The sequence below is a fragment of the Mobula birostris genome, chromosome 11 (assembly GCF_030028105.1).
Source record: "Mobula birostris isolate sMobBir1 chromosome 11, sMobBir1.hap1, whole genome shotgun sequence".
Taxonomy (NCBI): Eukaryota; Metazoa; Chordata; class Chondrichthyes; order Myliobatiformes; family Myliobatidae; genus Mobula; species Mobula birostris.
Genome location: NC_092380.1, coordinates 38,882,081 through 38,904,988, shown reverse-complemented (window position 1 = coordinate 38,904,988; position 22,908 = coordinate 38,882,081). Strand labels below are relative to the sequence as shown.

Sequence of the window (22,908 nt, the reverse complement as noted above, 5' to 3'; positions counted from 1 at the left end):
AATATAAACATTGTGCAGACTGATAGATGGAGCACAAGAAATGGAGGATTTCTAGCAAGCATGGCATTGTGCAGGAAATCCAAGAGCCATTTACCAGGACTGTTGTGTACGAAGTGCTCAATGCATTGTTGAGGATCGCTACCACCCACCCAACCATCTTTTTGACTCACAACCATCAGGAAGGTTGTATAGGATCATCAGGACTAGGACTGTCAGACTTGGTAACAGCTTCTTCCCTCAGGCTGTGAGACTAATGAATACCCTGCCACCACCAAGGTCTCGTCACTAGGATTGCGAGCTGTTTGCTATCTATCGATCTATTTATTTATTTCGAAATACTGTGTAGGTCAGGCCCTTCCAGCTCTTTGATCCGTGCCATCCAGTAACCCACCAATTTAACTCTAGCCTAACAATGACCAATTAACCTACTAACCTTTGGACTGTGGGAGGAAACCGGAGCACCCGGAGGAAATCCAAGCGCACACAGGAAGGAATGTACAAATAATGCAAGCCCATGTAGTGTAAGGGATTTGGAACAGGAAGCAAGTCTTCACTCTGATTTACATTTGCCAGGTAATGAATTCAGTGACACATTTAGCAGGAGCAACATAAAAGCAGTTCTCATGGAACTGATTAAAGCAGAATGGATATGTTATACCGTTTGTATATGTTCTACATGTTGCTATGTTTTTACACTCCTGCACCTTAAAAATACACCATCGTTTTCTGAATGGATAGTGTATATAAAAGTCCTTTTTTCACGTAAGTTTTATTTAGAAATCTGATTCAAGCAAACTAATTTCAGGTCCAGACATCATTATTCTGACACTAAGTAACTTAGCTGGGGGCAAATACTCTTTCACAAAACACTACTTTCACAAGCTTCCATACTCTACTGTCAGTGAACAGACAGCCACTACTAGAAGTGTTTGTTCCTTGTGTAAATGACAACATGCATGGCCATAAATGAGAAATATGAAAACCATTACAAACCCGTTAAGATGAAGCAATTATTTGCTACCTTCTTATTCATTATTTCAGGTTGAGCTTGATGTAAAATATCACAATCAGACCTGTGGGCTTTGTGGAGATTATAATGGCATTCCTGTTTACAATGAGTTCACTGTAGATGGTAAGTCAAGAACTAGTGTCTCTTTAGGTGTACTGGGATAATAATTGTTTATTGTGTTGTTCAAGTTTTTAATTGCTAACACCTCATACATTACAGGACAACAATTTTCACCCATCCAGTTTGGAAACTTGCAGAAAATTCATCTTCCAAATGAAAAGTGTCAAGACGTGGATGAGCAAGCTGTGGAAACCAGTTCTTTATGTGAACAATACGTAAGATTTTATTAAGGGGCTTGAGAGGGTTGCATTTAACATCAGGAGAGTCACCCCTTTTTCTCTTTCCTTCCCACAATTCCTGAAAGGCATCATCGGAAGCATTGTATATATTGGTCTAGGCAAGATACTTCTGAATGGAGACATCTGGTACAGTTGCACACACAAAATGCTGGAGGAACTCAGCAGGCCAGGAACCATCTATGGTAAAGAGTAAAAAGTCAGTATTTCAGGCTGAGAACCTTCATCAGACTTGCAACATCGACTGTACTCTTTTCCATAGATGCTGCCTGGCCTGCTGAGTTCCTTCGGCATTTTGTTTGTGTTGCTTTGAATTTCCAATATCTGCAGATTTTCTCCTGTTTCTGGTAAAGTTGATTGGTTAAACTGAGAAACTCTCTTTAAAGACTGGAAGGGTGATCAGAGAAAACTGTTAAATCTCTGGAAAATGTAAAAGAGAAGTTTGTGTAAATTTCTTTTTCAATATATAAATGGAGATAAAATAAGCAACGCATACATACAGATACTCCATACATAATACACATAATCAATAAACTCACAAAAACTCAACATGCACACAGAACAGTGTGTATAAAACATAGTGCCAACTTACACTTCACAGCAGGAGCTTGTTGAAATTGCAAGGACAATTCCATGTAAGGCCAGAAAACCAAAAAACTTTGGAGCAGAATTAGGCCATTTGGCCCATCAAACCTGTTCTGTCATTTGATCATAGTTACTGTATTATTCCCTCTCAACTCCAGTTTCTTGTCTTCCCCCCATAACCTTTAACACCCTTACTAATCAAGAATCTATCAATCTCCACTTTAATAAGAGAGAATTCCTAAAATAATAACCCATCTAAAAGTTAGTTTACCCTATCTAGGCTGTCAGAACCACCCCTCCATTTAATAGCGGGGATAGGTCTCTGTTCCCTCTCCAGATCCAATATAGAATTCTTCAACTAATACAAAATGAAAATATCTTCCATTTGGTCTATATTTTCATTCTGCGCATCCCTCTCCCAGAAGTGCAGCTTCAAACATTAGTATGCTGCCCAGCAAAAAATTGCTGATTGCAGCTTTCATCACAGAACAAACATACACAAGTGTTCCGAAGTTTAATATTGTTAACTATTGAGAGACCATTCATTTCTTGCAAAATATTTTGTCTTCATTAACACACATGAAAATTGCATCCATGCATAACTGACAATTAGACATCACATGAAGTCTCTGCACCCATTTCCTTTGGAAGAGCAATGCACTGGGTAGTTGTGTGGGCACTTCCAAACACACACTAGTACACAAATTCCATTACTCCATTGTACTCTACACAACCAATGTTGTCACCTGGTACACTGTGTATTAAAATTCCAAAACAGGAATTAGATCAAAGCATTGAAACATAGGGCCTAGAAACCAAAATTACATGTTACAAAAGCAATTAGTTCACCTTTTGCCTTCCTTTATTTATCTATCTGGACGCACTGAGACCTATCCATGACTTCTAGTACGAACTCACCTCATCTGCCAGGGTACGTCCTGTAAGCATCAAATACTCCAACTTCAGGTAACTTTCTACAGGATTCTGTATCCTCCTTTTGTCCTTAGTTTCCCACCTATCTTATTATCACCAGCTAAGTAGCAACCCTATCTTTGGAGCCTTCATCACCTCATTTATACCAGTTGTAAAAAATCAAAGCACAATGTGACATCCTGCTAATCAGGCAACTCTCCATTTCATGGACTCATCGAGTCACAGAGTAACACAGCATGTAAGCAGATCCTTTGGCCTCACTCATCCATGTCCACCAAGATATTTATCCAAGCTAGTCCTATTTGCCTGCATTTGCTCAACATCCTTTTACAATATTCCTCTCCATGTACCCATCTAAATGTTTTTAAATGTTGTAATTGTATCCGCCTCTACCACTCACTCTGGCAGCTCATTCTATATACTTACTACTCCTGTGTGTAAAGTTTCCCCTTAGATCCTTTTCAAATCTTTGCCCTCTCACTTTAAACCTGAGTCCTCTAGATCTACGTAGAGGCTGTGATGATCTACCCTATCTCAGGTTAATCCTCACTCCAGGGAAGAAAGATTCATCCTATCCCATCTGTTCAGATCCAGTAACAGCTTGGGAATCCTTTCTGTCTGGTAGCCAGCCATTTGGAGTTATTGTCATTTTAAATTATGATCTCATATCTTTCAGAGGGAGGCCTGTGGAAATCTCCTCTCAAGAAGCTCGTTCTCAGACTGTAAATTCCGCTTGAACAATGAGCATTACATACGGGCCTGCATGCTGGACATGTGCAGTTGTGAGAAAGTTTTGGACTCCTTTTGCCTGTGCAGTACCGTCTCCGAATACTCACGGCAATGCTCTCATGCTGGAGGGAAACCAGAGAACTGGAGGACTGAAACGTTTTGCCGTAAGTGAGATATCATTCATACTGAGGAATGGACGGTAATGCCTGCTAATTATTCATTTTAGGAAAAAACGAAGTGAGAGATGAAGCATTTAGAGATTTAAAAAATGGAAAAAAAACTTGAACAGAGGATATCGTGGAAAGAAATCCCATGAAGATTAAACTAATTGCCTTATTATTTATATATGAACCAACAAGCTAACAGCTATATTCAATCACTTCAAAGCCTCCTCCGACATTTAATCAGACTTGATTGTAAACTTAATTCCACATTCCCATTGAAACCTTCAGCCTCTTGCATATCAAGAACTTATCCTGCTCTACATTTAAAACATTAAAAGACTATTTTCAAGAGAGTTTCAGAGACATGTCATTCTCTGAGACAAGAATGCACTATAATATGTCTTGTTTTATAACAGCAACCCTGAATTCCTGATTTTCCTACAAAGAAGGATATTCTTGTTACATCAACACTAATGTACTGACTTCTGAGGAACAACACTAGTCACTGGCAGCCAACCAGAAAATGACCCCTTTTAGTCCCACTTGCTGCCTCCTGCCTGTCAGCAATTCATCCATGCCAGTATCTTTCCTATAACACCATAGGGTTTTATCTTGTTAAGCAGCCTCACGTGTGGCACCTTATCAAACACTTTCTGAAAATCCAACTAAATGACATCCACTGCCTCTCCTTTATCCACTCTGTGTGCTAATTCCGTAAAGAACTCTAACAGATTTGTCAGGCAAGATTTCCCTTTACAGAAACCATGCTGACTTTGACTTATTTTATTATTAGCCCCAAGTACCTCGAAACCTCATCCGATAATGATAGATTCCAACACTTTCCCAACCACTGAGGTTAGGCTAACTAGCCCATAATTTCCTTTATTTTGCCTTCCTCCCTTCTTAAAGAGTAGAGTGATATTTGCAATTTTCCAGTCCTCTGGGACCATGCCAGAGTCAAGGGATTCTTGAAAGATCATGACCAATGCATCCGTTATCTCTTCAGCAACTTCTCTCAGGGTTCTGGGGTGTAGTTTGTCTGGCCCAGGGGACTTATCCACCTTAAGATCTTTGAGTTTGTCCAGCAATTTTTCCTTTGTAATAGCAATGGCAGTCATAGAAACATAGGAAACCTACAGCACAATGCAGACCATTCAGTCCACAATGATGTGCCGAATATGTACTTACTTAGAAATTACCTAGGTTACCCACAGCCCTCTATTTTTCTAAGCTTCATGTACCTATCCAGGAGTCTCTTAAAAGACCCTATCATATCCGCCTCCACCATCGTCGCTGGCAGCCCATTCCACGCACTCACACTCTCTGCGTAAAAAACTTACCCCTGACATCTCTGTACCTACTTCCAAGCACCTTAAAACTATGCCCTCTTGTGCTAGCCATTTCAGCCCTGGGAAAAAGCCTCTAACTATCCACATGAACAATGCCTCTCATCATTTAATACACCTCTCCATCGCTCCAAGGAGAAAAGGCCGAGTTCACTCAGCCTGTTCTCATAAGGCATGCTCCCCAATCCAGGCAACATCCTTGTAAATCTCCTCTGCACCCTTTCTATGGTTTCCACATCCTTCCTGTAGTGAGGTGACCAGAACTGAGCACAGTACTCCAAGTGGGGTCTGACCAGGGTCCTGTATAGCTGTAACATTACCTCTCGGCTCTTAAACTCAACCACCTGATTGATGAAGGCCAATGCACCATATGTTTTCTTAACCACAGAGCCAACCTGTGCAACAGCTTTAAGTGCCCTATGGACTCGGACCCCAAGATCTCTCTGATCCTCCACACTACCAAGAATCTTACCATTAATACTATATTCTGCCATCATATTTGACCTACCAAAATGAACCACCTCACACTTATCTGGGGTGAACTCCATCTGCCACTTCTCAGCCCAGTTTTGCATGCTATCAATATCCTGCTGTAACCTCTGACAGCCCTCCACACTGTCCACAACACCACCAACCTTTATGTCGTCAGCAAATTTACTTACCCATCCCTCCACTTCCTCATCCAGGTCATTTATAAAAATCACGAAGAGAAAGGGTCCCAGGTCATATCCCTGAGGCATACCACTGGTCACTGACATCCATGCAGAATATGACCTGTCTACAACCAGTCTTTGCCTTCTGTGAGCAAGCCAGTTCTGGATCCACAATGTTCTGTGCCCTTGAATCCCATTCCTCCTTACTTTCTCAATAATCCTTGTATGGGTACCTTTTCAAATGCCTTGCTGAAATCCATATATACTACATCTACTGCTCTACCTTTTGTTTAGTCACATCCTCAAAAAATTCAATCAGGCTCGTAAGGCACAACCTGCCTTTGACAAAGCCACGCTGACTATTCCTAATCATATTATGACCCTCCAAATGTTCATAAAGAGCAACGTTTGTCTGCTCGAGGACTGTATTCCTTGGAGTTTAGAAGAATGAGGGGAGACCTCATAGAAACATTTCGAATGTTGAAAGGCATGGACAGGGTGGATGTGGCGAAGTTGTTTCCCATGATGGGGGAGTCTAGTACGAGAGGGCATGACTTAAGGATTGAAGGGTGACCATTCAGAACAGAGATGCGAAGAAATTTTTTTAGCCAGAGGGTGGTGAATCTATGGAATTTGTTGCCACGGGCGGCAGTGGAGGCCAAGTCATTGGGTGTATTTAAGGCAGAGATTGAGAGGTATCTGAGTAGCCAGGGCATCAAAGGTTATGGTGAGAAGGCAGGGAAGTGGGACTAAATGGGGGAATGGATCAGCTCATGATAAAATTGCGGAGCAGACTTGATGGGCCGAATGGCCGACTTCTGCTCCTTTGTCTTATGGTCTTATAAATCCTGCCTCTCAGGGTCATCCCTACAATTGCGAAGATCCTTTTCTGTCGTGAATACTGAAGCAACGTACTCATTAAGTACCTCTGCTATCTCCTCCAGTTCCATACACACTTTTCCACTGTCACACTGGCTTGGTCCTATTCTCTACTACGTCTTATCCTCTTGCTCTTCACATGCTTGTAGAATACCTTGGGGTTTTCATTAATCCTGCTCACCAAGGACTTCTTATGGCCCCTTCTGGCTGCCCTAATTTCATTCTTAAACTCCTTCCTGCTAGCCTTCCTAACACTCACAGATTGTTGGCACACTGCAAGTGTCTTCCACAGTGAAGGCAGATGCAAAGTACCCATTAAGTTTATCTGCCATTTCTTTGCCCCATTACAACCTGACCAGCATCATTTTCAGTATCAACTCTCACCTTCCGTTTACTCTTTATGTAACTGAAAAAGCTTTTGGTATCCTGCTCTATATTATTGGCCTGCTTGCATTTATGGGAGGTGCTGGAGGTTTGGAGGATAGCCAACGTTGTTCTGCCTTTTAAGAAAGGCTATAAGGAAAAAACAGAAAATTATAGGCTGTTGAGCCTGACCCCAGTAGTGGGAAAGTTATTGGAAGGTATTCCAAGAGACTGGAAAGATGAGTATTTGGATAGACTGGAATTGATTAGTGATAGTCAGTAAGGAATTGTGCATGGCGGGTCATGTCTAACCAACCTTATGATGTTTTTCAAGGATGTTACCAGAGAAGTTAATGAAGGCAAAGCAGTGAACGTTGTCTATGTGAACTTCATAGAAACATGGAAACATAGAAAATAGGTGCAGGAATAGGCCATTCAGCCCTTCGAACCTGCACGGCCATTCAGTATGATCATGGCTGATCATCCAACTCAGAACCCTGTACCAGCCTTCCCTCCATACCCCCTGATCCCTTTAGCCACAAGGGCCATATCTAACTCCCTCTTAAATATAGCCAATAAACTGGCCTCAACTGTTTCCTGTGGCACAGAATTCCACAGATTCACCACTCTCTGTGCGAAGAAGTTTTTCCTAATCCCGGTCCTAAAAGGCTTCCCCTTTATCCTCAAACTGTGACCCTTCGTTCTGGACGTCCCCAACATCGGGAACAATCTTCCTGCATCTAGCCTGTCCAATTCCTTTAGGATTTTATACATTTCATCAGATCCCCCCTCAATCTTCTAAATTCCAACGAGTATAAGCCTAGTTCATCCAGTATTTAAACATATGAAAGTCCTGCCAGCCCAGGAATCAATCTGGTGAACCTTCTTTGTACTCCCTCTATGGCAAGGATGTCTTTCCTCAGATTAGGGGACCAAAACTGCACACAATACTCCAGGTGTGGTCTCACCAAGGCCTTGTACAACTGCAGTAGTACCTCCCTGCTCCTGTACTCGAATCCTCTCACTATAAATGCCAGCATACCATTCGCCTTTTTCACCGCCTGCTGTACCTGCATGCCCACTTTCAATGACTGGTGTATAATGACACCCAGGTCTCGTTGCACCTCCCCTTTTCCTAATCAGCCACCATTCAGATTATAATCTGTTTTCCTGTTTTTGCCACCAAAGTGGATAACTTCACATTTATCCACATTAAATTGCATCTGCCATGAATTTGCCTACTCACCTAACCTATCCAAGTCACCCTGCATCCTCTTAGCATCCTCCTCACAGCTAACACTGCCACCCAGCTTCGTGTCATCCGCAAACTTGGAGATGCTGCATTTAATTCCCTCATCCAAGTCATTAATATATATTGTAAACAACTGGGGTCCCAGCACTGAGCCTTGCGGTACCCCACTAGTCACTGCCTGCCATTCTGAAAAGGTCGCATTTATTCCCACTCTTTGCTTCCTGTCTGCCAACCAATTCTCTATCCACATCAATACCTTACCCCCAATACCATGTGCTTTAAGTTTGCACACTAATCTCCTGTGTGGGACCTTGTCAAAAACCTTTTGAAAATCCAAATATACCACATCCACTGGTTCTCCCCTATCCACTCTACTAGTTACATCCTCAAAAAATTCTATGAGATTCGTCAGACATGATTTTCCTTTCACAAATCCATGCTGACTTTGTCCGATGATTACTCCGCTTTCCAAATGTGCTGTTATCATATCTTTGATAACTGACTCTAGCAGTTTCCCCACCACTGATGTTAAGCTAACCGGTCTATAATTCCCTGGTTTCTCTCTCCCTCCTTTTTTAAAAAGTGAGGTTACATTAGCCATCCTCCAATCCTCAGGAACTAGTCCAGAATCTAACGAGTTTTGAAAAATTATCACTAATGCATCCACTATTTCTTGGGCTACTTCCTTAAGCACTCTGGGATGCAGACCATCTGGCCTTCAGCGAAGCACTTGACAAGGTCCCGCATGGGAGGTTGGTCAAGAAGGTCCTGTAGCATTCAAGATGAGGTAGTAAATTAGATTAGTCATTGGCTTTGAGGGAAAATCCAGTAACTGGTAGTAGATAGTTGCCTCTCTGACTGGAGGCCTGTGACTAGTGGAGTGCCACAGGGATCAGTGCTGGGCCCGTTGTTGATTGTCATCTGTATCAACAATCTGGATGATAATGTGGTTAACTGGATCAGCAAATCTGCAGATGACACCAAGATTGGGGGTGTAGTGGACAGTGAGAAAGACTATCCAAGCTTGCAGTGGGATCTGGATCAGCAGGAAAAATGAGCTGAACAATGGCAGATGAAACTTAGTGCAGACGGTTGTAAAGTGTTGTAGTTTGAGAGGACCAACTTACACAGTGAGTGTTAGGGCACTGAGGAGCATGGTAGAAGATAGGAATCAGGGAATACAGGTCCATAATTAATTGAAAGTGGCATTACAGGTATATAAGGTGGTATAGAAAGTTTTTGGCATATTGGCCTTCATAAGTCAATGTACTGAGTACAGGAGTTTAGGATTTTTATTTTGAAATTGTATAAGACATTAGTGAATCCTAATTTGGGGTATTGTGTGCAGTTTTGGTCACCTACCTACAGGAAAGACATAAATAAGATTGAAAGTGTACAGAGAAAATTTACAAGGATATTGTTGGGATTGGAGGACCTGAGTTATGAGGAAAGATTGAAAGTTCCCTATAAAGTAGAAGATTGAGAGGAAATTTTATATAAAATAATGAGGGGAATAGATAGGGTAAATGTAAGCAGGCTTTTTCCACTGAGGTTGGGTGAGACTACAACCAGTGGTATTGGTTTAAAAACTTCACTCAGAGGGTGGTGAGACTGTGGAACAAACTGCCAGTGGAAGTGCTGAATGCAATTCTGATTTCAACATTTATGAGAAGTTTGGATAAGTACACAGATGGGAGAGGAATGGAGGGCCATGTCGATGGGACTAGGCAGTTCAAATGGTTCAGCACAGACTGGATGGGCCAATGAGCCCGATTCTGTGCTGTAGTTTTCTGTGACCCTAAACCTTTCCTTTTGTTTCAATCTAACAACTGCATTAATATTTTCCTTGTTCATATCATGAAGTGTGGCTTCAACTGTGAAGGAGTGAAGGAGGGTATATGTTTAGGTGACCATGTTTGCGAGTGAAATGTGTCTAGCGAGTGTGACCAGAAGTGTTCTGCTAAGGGTGAAGCTCGAAAATAGGGAAGTCACTACAGTGGTTTGCCTGCTCGTGGAGATGCAGAATTCCCAACCATCTCCCACAGTGTTGTTGAGTATTCACAAGACCAGGAAATGATGATGGAATGGTAAATTGGTTTACTATTGTCCCATGTACTGAGCTATAGTGAAAAGCTTCGTTCTGCATGCCGTGCATATAGATAATTTCATCACAGCAATGCTCTGAGATAGTGCAAAGGAAAACAATTAGTTAGGGTGCCACATAGTGCCAGTGACCTGGGTTCAATTCCATTGCTCTCTGTAAGGAGTTCTACGTTCTCTCCAGGGCTGCATAGCTGTACTCTAGGTGCTCTGGTTTCTTCCCACATTCAAAATATGCATGGGTTAAATGGACACACGGTGGGCTCATGGGCCAGAAGGGTCTGTTACTGTGGTGTTCAAAAGTTTAAAGGTACAATTCAATGTCAGAGAAATGTATACAATATACATCCTGAAATGCTTTTTCTTCGCAAGCACCCACAAAAACAGAAAAGTGCCCCAAAGAATGAATGACAGTTAAACATAAGAACCCCAAAGTCTCCCCCAGCTCCCCTCCCTAAAAGCAAGCATCGGCACTGCCACCCAGCACTCAAGTGTGAGCTAAGCAACAGCAAAGACACAGACTTGCAGTTACCCCAAAGACTTTGCATTTCACCTGGTATTCGACATACCACAAGTTCTCTCGCCCTAATAAGGAGAAAGAGATGTCTCCATTTTCCCAGCAAGCGCAGAGACATATCTAAATAAATAACAATAGGTGGATAGTGTTTTAGTTAAAGAGAAAGTACAGACAATAAGGTGCAAAGTTGTAACAAGTTTGATTGTGAGGTTAAGAGACCATTGTATCATAGTGGGGGGCCTTTCAGTAGTCTTCTAACAGCAGCATAGAAGCTGTCTTTGAGTGCTTTCAGGATTTTGTAACTGTTGCCTGAATGTAGGGAGGGAGTAGGAGGGAGAATATCAGGGGCAGGTGAGATTTTTAATAATGTTAGCTGCTTTACTGAGGCAGTGAGAAGTGTATCCACAGAATTAATGAGACTTGGAGGGAAACCTGAAGGTGGTGGTGTCCCCATGCACCTACTTCTCTTGTCCTTCTTGGTGTTAGAGATCGTACTGCTCAGATGAGTACCTGGTGTACACTCTGTAGGTGATACATTCTGAAGCTGCCCTCAATTCACCAGAAATGGAGCAAATGAAGGGATGGAGACTGAGTCCAGCAAATTGCCCTGGACTGGATGGTGTCTAGCATATTGAGAGTTATTGTTCAGGTAGTTCGAGAGTGTTTGATTATTGGCTTTGTCATTGACATCCAGATCCTGCCCTTGTAAGTACTGGTAAGGCTCTGTGTGGTGTCAGATTAAAGAGTTCGCACAGGACACTGAGCCTGTGGTCTGATACTGTGGCAGATGGAGTTCAACCCAGATAAGTGTGAGGTGATTCATTTTGGTAGGTCAAAATGATGGCAGAATATAGTATTAATGGTAAGACACTTGGCAGTGTGGAGGATCAGAGGGATCTTGGGGTCTGAGTCCATAGGACACTCAAAACTGCTATGCAGGTTGACTCTGTGTTTAAGTAGGCATAGGGTGCATTGGCCTTCATCAACCGTGGGATTGAATTTAGGAGCTGGGAGGTAATGTTGCAGTTATATAGAACCCTGGTCAGACCCCTCTCAATTCTGGTCACCTCACTACAGGAAGATTGTGGAAACTATAGAAAGGGTGCAGAGCAGATTTACAAGGATGTTGCCTGGATTGGGGAGCATGCCTTATGAGAATAGGTTGAGTGTACTCAGCCTTTTCTCCTTGAAGTGACGGAGAATGAGAGGTGACCTGATAGAGGTGTATAAGATGATGAGAGGCATTGATCGTGTTGATAGTCAGAGGTTTTTTCCCAGAGCTGTAATAGCTAACATGAGAGGGCACAGTTTTAAGGTGCTTGGAAGTAGGTACAGAGGAGATGTCAGGGGTAAGTTTTTTACGCAGAGAGTGGTGAGTGCGTGGAATGGGCTGCCGGCAGCGTGGTGGAGGCAGAAACTATAGGGTCTTTTAAGAGACTCCTGGATAGGTACATGGAGCTTAGAAAAGTAGAGGGCTATGGGTAACCCTAGGTAATTTCTAAAGTAAGTACATGTTCGGCACAGCTTTGTGGGCTGAAGGACCTGTATTGTGCTATAGGTTTTCTATGTTTCTATCTATTATTTATATGGCTGCTCCCTTTCAGTTTCTGGTCGTTGTGACCCCTCTGGATATTGACGTCAAGGGATTAGTTAAGGTGATCTTAAGGGCAAGTAGCTCGATGCTCCTGTGTTGAAGTTGGTCATTGTTTGATTCCTATAAGAACCATGAATTTCCAATGATGCAGGCCAAACTTAGACATTTGGCCCCTCTGCAGATGACAAGCCCTGCCAATGGGCAGCCCTGCACCAAGCTTCCTCGTAAGTATCTGGAAAAGCCATGCGGGTGATTTATGGCTGTTGAGCCTGGGAGATCACGAAATGTCGATCCTACCCTGTTAAGCCGAATGGTTTCTGCATCTCTTTTTCACACTGTGGAGGTTGTTTTCCTTTTCTTCACAGGCTGCCTGATATGGTTCTGGTTTCTGAAGATGCAGATTGGTTTCTATTACAGGCATGAGATCTGAATCCACATGTTAACATTCCATCACTCTACTCTACAGCAAAGAGATGCCCTTTGAATATGATCTACAAGGAAAGTGGCTCTCCCTGTATGGACTCCTGTTCTCACCTCCATACAAGCAGGCTGTGTGAGGAGCACTACATGGATGGGTGCTTCTGCCCCCCAGGTAAGCAGTCATGGTTCAGCTCTTCAACTAAAGCTCCTGTAATTCAATGCTCCTTCAGTCTCAAAGACGACTACCAAAACCTTAAGTTACACACTGGCAGAATTGATAAAGAATACATAACTCCACAACAAGGTAATTACTTGCAACACTCACAAATTGCTGGAGAAACTCAGCAGATTGTGCAACATCTATGGAGGGAAATAAGTGGTTGGAGCTTCAGGCCAAAATCCTTTTGAGCATTGCAAAGCTGGTTTGTCTTACAACTCTGTACATGAGAGGGGAGAACACAGAAAGATGCAGCAACTCCTGTACTGAGCTTAAAATTGGTTTACTTGTCAAATGAGTGTCTCACTTCTTGGTTGTTACACTGGGGAGTAGGGTGTCACTTTGAAAATCCATTGTTTGCACAGGTGGCAATTTACACACTCCAGAGACCCAACAAAGATAATGGAGTGGCTCTGTTGACCACCGGTTTTGTGAACCTAAGGGCTGACTGTGAATGATGGCCTCAGTAGGTGTAAAATATTTAGTAATTTCACTAATGTAATACCCTGGTTGATATACTTTACTGCTACGCTGTATGTATTTCATTTTGTGCTGTTCTGTGCAAGCAACTTGTTTTCAGCTTATGTTTGGGTTATTTTTGAAGATAAGAGTTGAGGAGACATGTCTGCCATCCAGCTAGGGTGATTGAAGTGAAGGGGAAGTTTCTATGGTGAGGTACGCTAAGGTTGGGCTTGGGTTTTTTTTTGTGATTCAAGAGAGATGAAGGGAGAAGAAGCTGGAGAGAAGAGGTTATAGGATTCATCCCAGAGCGGGACCATGATTTGACGAAGCCCGGGGTGATCACAGGAGGATTGACTTGGGGAAATTGTGAGCTCCAACTTCTGCACATTAGACTGTTTCATTAAACTGGGCCCCTTTCTTTTTTTTGTTTTTTCCTTTACTAACCCTTTAGTCAAATTAAGAATTATAAAGCTAACTTTTTTAATTGTATGCGGTGTACTGTCTGTTATTTCATGGCACTCATTTGTAACAGGGGGTTACACACAAACAGGGGGCTTTGGGGTGGTCTCACGTCTCAATCTTGCACATTTGGCGAGTCTGGAGATTGTCTTCCCTAGACTTACCAGAGTGTTTCATTGTGGGGGCTCATCCTGGATCGATTTCATTGGATGCTGTGTGATTGCCCTGAGCATTGATCCAGTGGGTTGAGTGTTTAAGTCTGTGCTAAACAATTATCCAGAAAGTGATTAACGATATGTGTTTATGGATGGTGCAGGGGTTGGGCAGTGGTGCGAACCCAGGGGGTTACTGGCAGCGAATGCGTGCGTGTTGAGTGGGATAGACATTTGAATCCCTGATGAATTGTTAATTCGAAGTTTAAGTGCTGTTAAAGCCATAGGAACAGTTGTGATTGTGGAGCGTAGGTTTGATAAAATGGCAGGCAAAGTCTTTGTTTTAGTCCAGACTAGCGCTGACATAACGGCAGTGGAACTGCCTGGTACCATTGGGGCCCTGAGAGAAGGGAGGGCCATGGGCTGTCCGTACTTTCTGGGAGGAGGAGAGTAGGCCCAATTGCAAACCCAGTCTCCCATAGCTGAGGACATAGACGTCAAAGACAGGTTGCTCTCATTTCTGTGAAGGAGTGGTTGGATTTGGAATATCTAATGTCCCCCATTGAGGAGTGGAACTTCTGAGTTGGTATCAGCCCTTACCTCCCAGTGCCCAGGCAAAGGGACCTGGCTATCGAAAGTTGAGTATGTTCTCTGGGGTGAAGCCCACCCCCGGGGGGAAGAGGAGTATGAGACTTGGCGGAGCAGACCTTTCAGATGCTGAATGAGTGGCAGTGCTCTGATGATGTATAAAGACAGCAATTAGTTGAAAGTTTGAAAGGGCGGACTGTGAGAACTGTAAAGGCACAGAATCCCCTTGCTACTTCTGTGGACTACATGCAAGCACTAGAGAAGTTGTTTGGTGCAGTGGAAAGCCCAATGGAGCTCATGACGGGGTTTCAGTACATGTGTCAGGAGAAGGGGGAGAAGCTTCCTGCCTACAGCTTTGCAGCTCAAGAGGCAGCTAAATTCAGGCAGCTGAGGTGGATCAGTTAAGAATGGCCAGATAGCAAAGGGTGCCCAGTCCCAGGACCTGATAGCTTGGGGTCTCCGACTGTCTCGTAACACACGCTCCACTCCCTTGTTTGTTGAACTGATCAGAGAAGTACGAGAGGAGGAGAATGTGTCAGAGGCAGGAGTGTGAATGATGGGAAACCCCTTGGGGAGTGAGCCCTTGGGTACCTAAGCAGAGAGGGATGTCGGGAAACTTAGAAGAGACCCAGTGAGGGAACAGTCTGGTGTGTCGGGGGAACACGTTCCCAGCAATGTATCAAGGAACGCCTTAAAGCAAAAAATCCTATTCCTGAAGGCTTAGTGGGGCCAAGCTCCAGTGTATCGCTATAGATAGAGGCTATTTATGCTAGAGTCATGGGTCTCAGGTCACTTCGCCGTACTGTTTATTTTGCAACCAGTATTTGACACATTTACTATTGACGCCATTCAGTGCACTAGAGATCTGGGGTCTTAGTGCAGGTGATTTGCCACATGATGGTTATGTTTATCAGTGAAGCTGGAGTTTTCGGAGGCCAATGTGGGAGTGGCTGAGGCTCTTGATACATTAGTGCTAGCTTGTCTGGACCCCATTGAGAAGGGCGGAGTTTCAATTCTTGTGGGGACCAACACCCCTATTGTGAGGGGGCTAATGGGAGCCTGCAAGGAGAGAGCTGGAGAGAGCTTTCTGAAAACATTGTCCATTTACCCAGTGTTTCGAGCTGCTTTCGAGAAATTGCATGGCTGCATTGGGCTAGATAATCAGCTTAGATGAGGGACTGTGTGGTTCACCCAGTCAAAACCAATCGTGTTATGGCCCGGGGAAGTAGTCAGAGTGCTGGAAACCCCAAATTTCCTGGAATGCCTGAGGCCAAGGCCCTCTTGGTGATGGTCCGGAAGACCATGAAGAGGAGTCAGGCTTACCTGCTGGGATACTGATAAAGCCCAAATTGCAGAAGCCCTTGGTTGTACAGGCAAGCAGGATGGCAGTGTTTGTCAGGAACACTACGAAGAGGGAGGTCACCTTCAAGGGGGGGGATGCTCCTGGTGCACCTCTTCCCGGTGTCCCTGTGAGACAAGCTGGGGAGAAATTTTCTTTGAAGAAGAGAAAGTTGACTGCTGATTCATTCAACTTTGGGGACTCCCCGGTATTTGCAGGTTGGAAGAGGAGGTTGATAGAGAAGGTGTTGAAACTGGAAGGTGTCTTTTCTACTGTTGAGTTTGATGTGGGTTGTTCCAAGAGCATTCGCTATACAATCCGGGTGACCAAGGACCCACCGTTCAGAGAAAGGTTGTGGTGACTGAAGGAGCTGCTGACACAAGTGCCTGTGCTGGCTTTTCCACACCCCTGATTGCCATATGTACTGCATACGGATGCCAGCAGAGAGGGCTTATGGGGTATCCTGTATCAGGATCAGGGCAGCGGGTTGATACCTGTTGCGTTTGTCAGCCGGAGTCTGTCAGCCTCTGAGGAAAACTATCCCATGCACAAGTTGGAGTTTCTGGCATTGAAATGGACTGTGGTGGATAAGCTGAGTGACTACTTCTACAGTGCCAAGTTTGAGGTGAGGACGGACAACAATCTCCATAAACGCTACCTGGACAGGGCAAAAAGCATTATCAGGGAAGCATCTCACCCTAACCATGGACTTTTTACTCTCCTCCCATCCGGTAAGTGCTACAGGAGCCTCCACTCCCACACCAGCAGGCACAGGAAGAGCTTCTTCCCTGAGGCTGTGACACTGCTGAACCTCTCATCACAGTGCTAAGCAGTATTGCACCCATATTGTACTGTCTCAGTACTTCTATATTTGTGTGCTGTAGCACTTCTTTTATTCACAGTTATTTTGTAAATAACACTATTCTTTGCATTTCTGGTCAGATGCTAAATGCATTTCATTGGTTTTGTATCTGTACTCGGCACAAAGATAATAAAGTTGAATCTAATCTAATCTAATTTATATCCTGACCTTGCCGAAATTGGATGCCACAGGCCATCAGTGGTTGACAGTGTTGTCTGCCTATGATTTCAGTCTGAAATACCAGCCGGGAAGCAGGAACATTGAAGCTGATGCTTTGTTCTGATGTGTGCATAAAGGGCTGGATAGGGACGGAGAGTGGGAGAGCATTCCTGCCCTGGGAGAGAAAGCCATGTGCCAGTTTTCTATCACAGTGAAGGCAGATGGAAGGCAAGGGGAGGATCGAGCAGTAGATCAATTGGGAGCTTCTGATCATGCCATTCCACAAGCTTACTGTAACCTGACTTCCAGTTGCCAGAATTGAGTCCCGAGGAAGTGGCAGCTGCTTGGCGAGATGACCTGGGCATCGGTACCCTTTGTTCAGTGGTTGAAAAGGGAGACAGCAGCCCAAGTGGAGAAGATGAAACATGCTGTAGTGCCTCCATTGCTGAGAGAATGGCCCAGATTGGAGTTGAGGAACCAGATCCTACACTGGGTCACATCACCTCCGGACTGACCTCAGTTTTCCCTGCTGGTTCTGCCTGAGAAGTATCGGAGTATTTTGTTGAAGTCACTTCATGATGATTCTGGTCATCTGGGGGTTGACAAGATCTATAGATTGCTCAGAGTTCAGTCCTACTGGCCCCAACTGAAGCCAGAGGTTGAAGAGTACTGCAAATCGTGCATTTGATGCATATGGAGGAAGTACAAGGGCCGCTCCCATATCCCACTTGCAGAGAGTGGGACCCCTTGACCTGGTGTGTATGGATTTCCTGTCAATAGAGCTAGATGCCAGCAACATGGTGAATGTCTTGGTCATTACCGATCACTATACCGGATATGTGCAAGCTTTCCCTACCAAGGATCCAAGGGCGTCCACAGTGGCCAAAGTGTTATAAACATAGAAAACCTACATCACAATACAAGCCTTTCGGCCCACAGAGTTCTGCCAAACATGTCCCTACCTTAGAAATTACTAGGCTTACCTATAGCCCTCTATATACTAAGCTCCGTGTACCTGTCTCCAAGTCTCTTAAAAGACCCTATTGTATCTGCCTCCACCACCGGTGCTGGCAGCCCAATCCACGCACTCACCACTCTCTGAGTAAAAAACTTACCCCTGACATCTCCTCTGCACCTACTCCCCAGTACCTTAAACCTGTGTTCTCTTGTGGCAACCATTTCAGCCCTGGGAAAAAGCCTCTGACTATCCACAAGATCAATGCCTCTCATCATCTTATACACCTCTATTAGGTCACCTCTCATCCTCCGTTGCTCCAAGGAGAAAAGGCCGAGTTCACTCATCCTATTCTCATAAGGCATGCTCCCCAATCCAGACAACATCCTTGTAAATCTCCTCTGCACCCTTTCTATGGCTTGCACATTCTTCCTGTAGCGAGGTGACCAGAACTGAGCACAGTACTCCAAGTGGGGTATGACCAGGGTCCTATATAGCTGCAACATTATCTCTTGGCTCCTAAATTCAATTCCACCATTGATGAAGGCCAAAACACTGTACGCCTTCTTAACCACAGAGTCAACCTGCGCAGCTGCTTTGAGTGCCCTATGGACTCGGACCCCAAGATCCCTCTGATCCTCCACACTGCCAATTAATACTATATTCTGCCATCATGTTTGACCTACCAAAATGAACCCACACTTATCTGGGTTGCACTCCATCTGCCACTTCTCAGCCCAGTTTTGCATCCTATTAATGTCCCCTGTAACCCCTGACAGCTCTCCACAGTATCCACAACACCTCCAACCTTTGTGTCATCAGCAAATGTACTAACCCATCCCTTCACTTCCTCATCCAGGTCATTTATAAAAATCACGAATAGTAAGGGTCCCAGAACAGATCCCTGAGGCACTCCACTGGTGACTGACCTCCATGCAGAATATGACCCGATTACAACCACTCTTTGCCTTCTGCATGCAAGCCAATTCTGGATCCACAAAGCAATGTCCCCTTGGATCCCATGCCTTCCTACTTTCTCAATAAGCTTTGCATGGGGTACCTTATCAAATGCCTTGCTGAAATCCATATACACTACATCTACTGCTCTTCCTTCATCAATGTATGTCGTCACATCCTCAAAAAATTCAATCATCCTCGTAAGGTATGACCTACCCTTAACAAAGCCATGCTGACTACTCCTAATCATATTATACCTCTCTGAATGCTCATAAATCCTGCCTCTCTGGATCTTCTCCATCAACTTACCAATCGCTGAGGTAAGACTCACTGGTCTATAATTTCCAGGGCGATCTCTACCCCCTTCCTTGAATAAAGGAACAACATCCGCAACCCTGCAATCCTCCGGAACCTCTCCCGTCCCCATTGATGATGCAAAGATCATCGCCAGGGGCTCAGCAATCTCCTTCCTCTCCTCCCACAGTAGCCTGGGGTACATCTCATCCAGTTCCGGCAACTTATCCAACTTGTTGCTTTCCAAAAGTCCCAGCACATCCTCTTTCTTATTATCTACATGCTCAAGCTTTTCAGTCTGCTGCAATTCATCACTACAATCACCGAGATCTTTTTCTACAGTGAGTACCGAAGTAAAGTATTCATTAAGTACCTTTGCTATTTCCTCTGATTCCATACACACTTTCCCACTGTCACACTTGGTAGGTCCTATTCTTTCACATCTTATCCTCTTGCTCTTCACATACCTGTAGAATGCATTGGGGTTTGCCTTAATCCTGCCCGCCAAGGCCTTCTCATGGCCCCTTCTGGCTCTTCTAATTTCCTTCTTAAGCTCCTTCCTATTAGTCTTATATTCATCTAGATCGCTAACATTACCTAGTTCTCTGAACCTTTTGTAAGCTTTTCTTTTCTTCTTGACTAGATTTATTACAGCCTTCGTACACCACGGTTCCTGTAGCCTATCATAACTTCCCTGTCTCATTGGAACGTACCTATGCAGAACTCCACACAAATATCCCCTGAATATTTGCCACATTTCTGCATACTTTTCCCTGAGAACATCTGTTTCCAATTTAAGCCTCCAATTTCCTGCCTGATAGCCTCATAATTCCCCTTACTCCAATTAAACACCTTTCTAACTTATCTGTTCCTATCCCTCTCCAATGCTATTGTAAACAAGATAGAACTATGATCTCCTTTATGGGAGAAGTATTTCATTTATTATGGCCTCCCCAGGAGGCATAGTGATCAGGGACAGGATTTCAAGAGTAGGGTCATACATGAGTTACTGAGCATTCTTGGAGTTGAGAAGTCGAGGACTACGCCTTATCAACCATAGAGTGATTCCCAGCCCGAGAGGTTTAATCGGACCTTGCTACCTTGCTGAACATATTTGGAACCTTGGAGATCAGCAAAAGGAACAAATGGAATCAACATATTGGACATGTGGTCCACTGCTACAACTGTACATGAAATGAAGCTACCAGGTATTCGCCATATTATCTGATGTTTGAGTGTGAGGTGAGGTTGCCCACCGACCTTTGCTTTGGGACTGACGGGGAAGACCTACCACCAAAGAGTTATATGAAGTATGTGTCTGATATGAGAAGGGAGCTGAAAAAGACTTATGAGTTAGCTGGGGTTACAGCTGCCAAGCAGAATCAAGGAACTAAGAGGAGGTATGATCAAAAGGTGAGGTTCACCCAACTCATGCTGGGAGACCGAGTCGTCATAAGGAATCTGGGGCGACCTGGGAAGCATAAGTTGGCTGACTGTTGGGCAGCTACGCCCTATGTAGTGGAGAGTCAGATGCCAAATGTACCAGTTTTCTGGGTGAAACCAGAGGATGGGAATGGGCCTGTCAAGATTCTCCATCAGAACCACCTTCTACCTCCGGGACAAGTGTTGACCCAGAGCCTGACCTGGATCCTACACCTGGTAAGAGGACTTTGTGGTGAGCTGCTTGTTTTCAGCTTATGTTTGGGTTATTTTTGAAGATAAGAGATGAGGAGAGATGTCTGCCATCCAATTAGATAGTAGAAATGAAGGGGAGATTTCTCTGGTGAGGGATACCAAGGTTGGGTTGGTTTTTTTGTGGTTCGAGAAAGATGAAGGGAGAAGAGGTTCGATTCCGGAGAGATTCGACCCAGAGTAGGACCATGATTTGACGAAGCCCAGGATGAGATCGGTTGAGATTGGTGACTTGGGGAAACCGTGAACTCCAACTTGTGCACATTAGACTGTTCCATTAAACCGGGCCCCTTTCTTTGTTTTTTTCTTTACGTTAGTCAAATTAAGAATTATAAAGCTAAATCTTTTAATTGTACTGTCTGTTATTTTGTGGCACTCATTTGTAACAGGGTAACAAATGACACAGCATCCACACAAACAGGGGGATTTGGGGGCTCACGTCTCAATCTCACACATTTGGCAGGCCTGAAGGTTGTCTTCCCTAGACTTGCGCAGCTGAGGAAAACAGAGTTTTTTTACTAATATTCACACAGTGGCAAGAAACAAAGTATCTTGGTGTTTTTTTTTGTGTTGGAAAAGCTGATATTAAAGACCTTTCTCGTTGTAACGTGACACCTCTCTTTCAACAAGCACCCTGCTGGAATGTGTCTAACCCACAGAATAAGTGCCAAACTGCCCAACCTCCAATCCTTCCCACCAACAGCCAAAGTCTCAGCAACCTCAGCTAATGAGCTGCTGGCCCATTCACTAAAATGTGCAAGAAGACGGATTTATATTTAGCTTCTATAAAACAAAGGTCCCCTAATCAGCCCCCAATGAACACTATCTCATGCTGATGATAAAACAGGTACAATCACGATGTTTATATAGACACGTGAATAGGAAAGGAATGGAGGGATATAGACTCTGCATGTAGATGTGCAGTTTACATTGACAACATGGTCAGCACAGAGATGATTGGCCAGGAGTCTGTTCCTGTGCGGTACTGGTCTATGCTCTGCATTCTGAAGCAGTACAACTAAATCCTGAAAATGCAGAACACATTCTCAGGAGCAACCTCTCTGTGTAGGCAGGGAATGATGAAGGGGGGGTGGGGGGGGGGGGTTCACCATCACATCTACTCTTTCACTCACAGACTCAAAGGATACCTGAGAAAAATAAATCCTTGTTTGAAGATCTACACCTTAAATCTGAGTTCTTGGCTCAGGAGCTAGGGCTACATAACTGCAATTAATCCAGAGAGCAGGATGACTTTCAGGATAGAGGGAACTAGTCAACATTCAGAATGAGGTCCTGATTTAAAGATGATCTCATGCTGACTGACTTTGGTATTGTAGCACTGTATGTTCCCAACACCAAATTCAGGAGCTTTGCCGTGTTTCTTTAGTACTGTATGACTGAAGACATACAACAGTCTCAAACCTCCCACTTTTAACAAGTACCTAGTCTGACAAAATGCATTCAGCTTCCTCCTTGGGCTTCTAAATAATTGAAACCTTGCCTCTTTCAGGAATGGTGATTGATGATTACTCTGACTCTGGATGCGTCAAAGTGGAGGACTGCAAATGTACAATGAAAGGCAAACATTACAACTCAGGCACCTTGCTTTCAACTGAGTGTGAAGAATGGTATAACCCACATCAATTCTGAGCTGTAAAAAGACTTCAATCTCCTTATATCACACCAGATTTTAATCAATTGGCAAATATTTGTCCCTTTTGATTACAGTGTCTGCAGCAGTGGCAAATGGCTATGCAAGAATCTGCCTTGTCCTGGTACATGCTCTTTTGAGGGGGGAGCACATGTTTCCACTTTTGATGGGATGAAATACACATTTCATGGCAACTGCTATTACATTCTTTCCAAGGTAAC

At 44.0% G+C, this 22,908-nt stretch overlaps 1 protein-coding gene across 1 annotated transcript in view; it reads left to right on the top strand.

The window, feature by feature from the left end:
* Positions 1–22,908, top strand: part of muc2.1 (mucin 2.1) — a 104,945-nt gene that overhangs the window by 20,895 nt on the left and 61,142 nt on the right. Inside the window, exons 4-9 of the mRNA XM_072271360.1 lie at positions 1,042–1,132; positions 1,229–1,344; positions 3,560–3,776; positions 12,947–13,072; positions 22,547–22,664; positions 22,765–22,903. Coding sequence (XP_072127461.1) covers positions 1,042–1,132; positions 1,229–1,344; positions 3,560–3,776; positions 12,947–13,072; positions 22,547–22,664; positions 22,765–22,903 — 807 coding nt within the window. The remainder of the gene's footprint in view (positions 1–1,041; positions 1,133–1,228; positions 1,345–3,559; positions 3,777–12,946; positions 13,073–22,546; positions 22,665–22,764; positions 22,904–22,908) is intronic.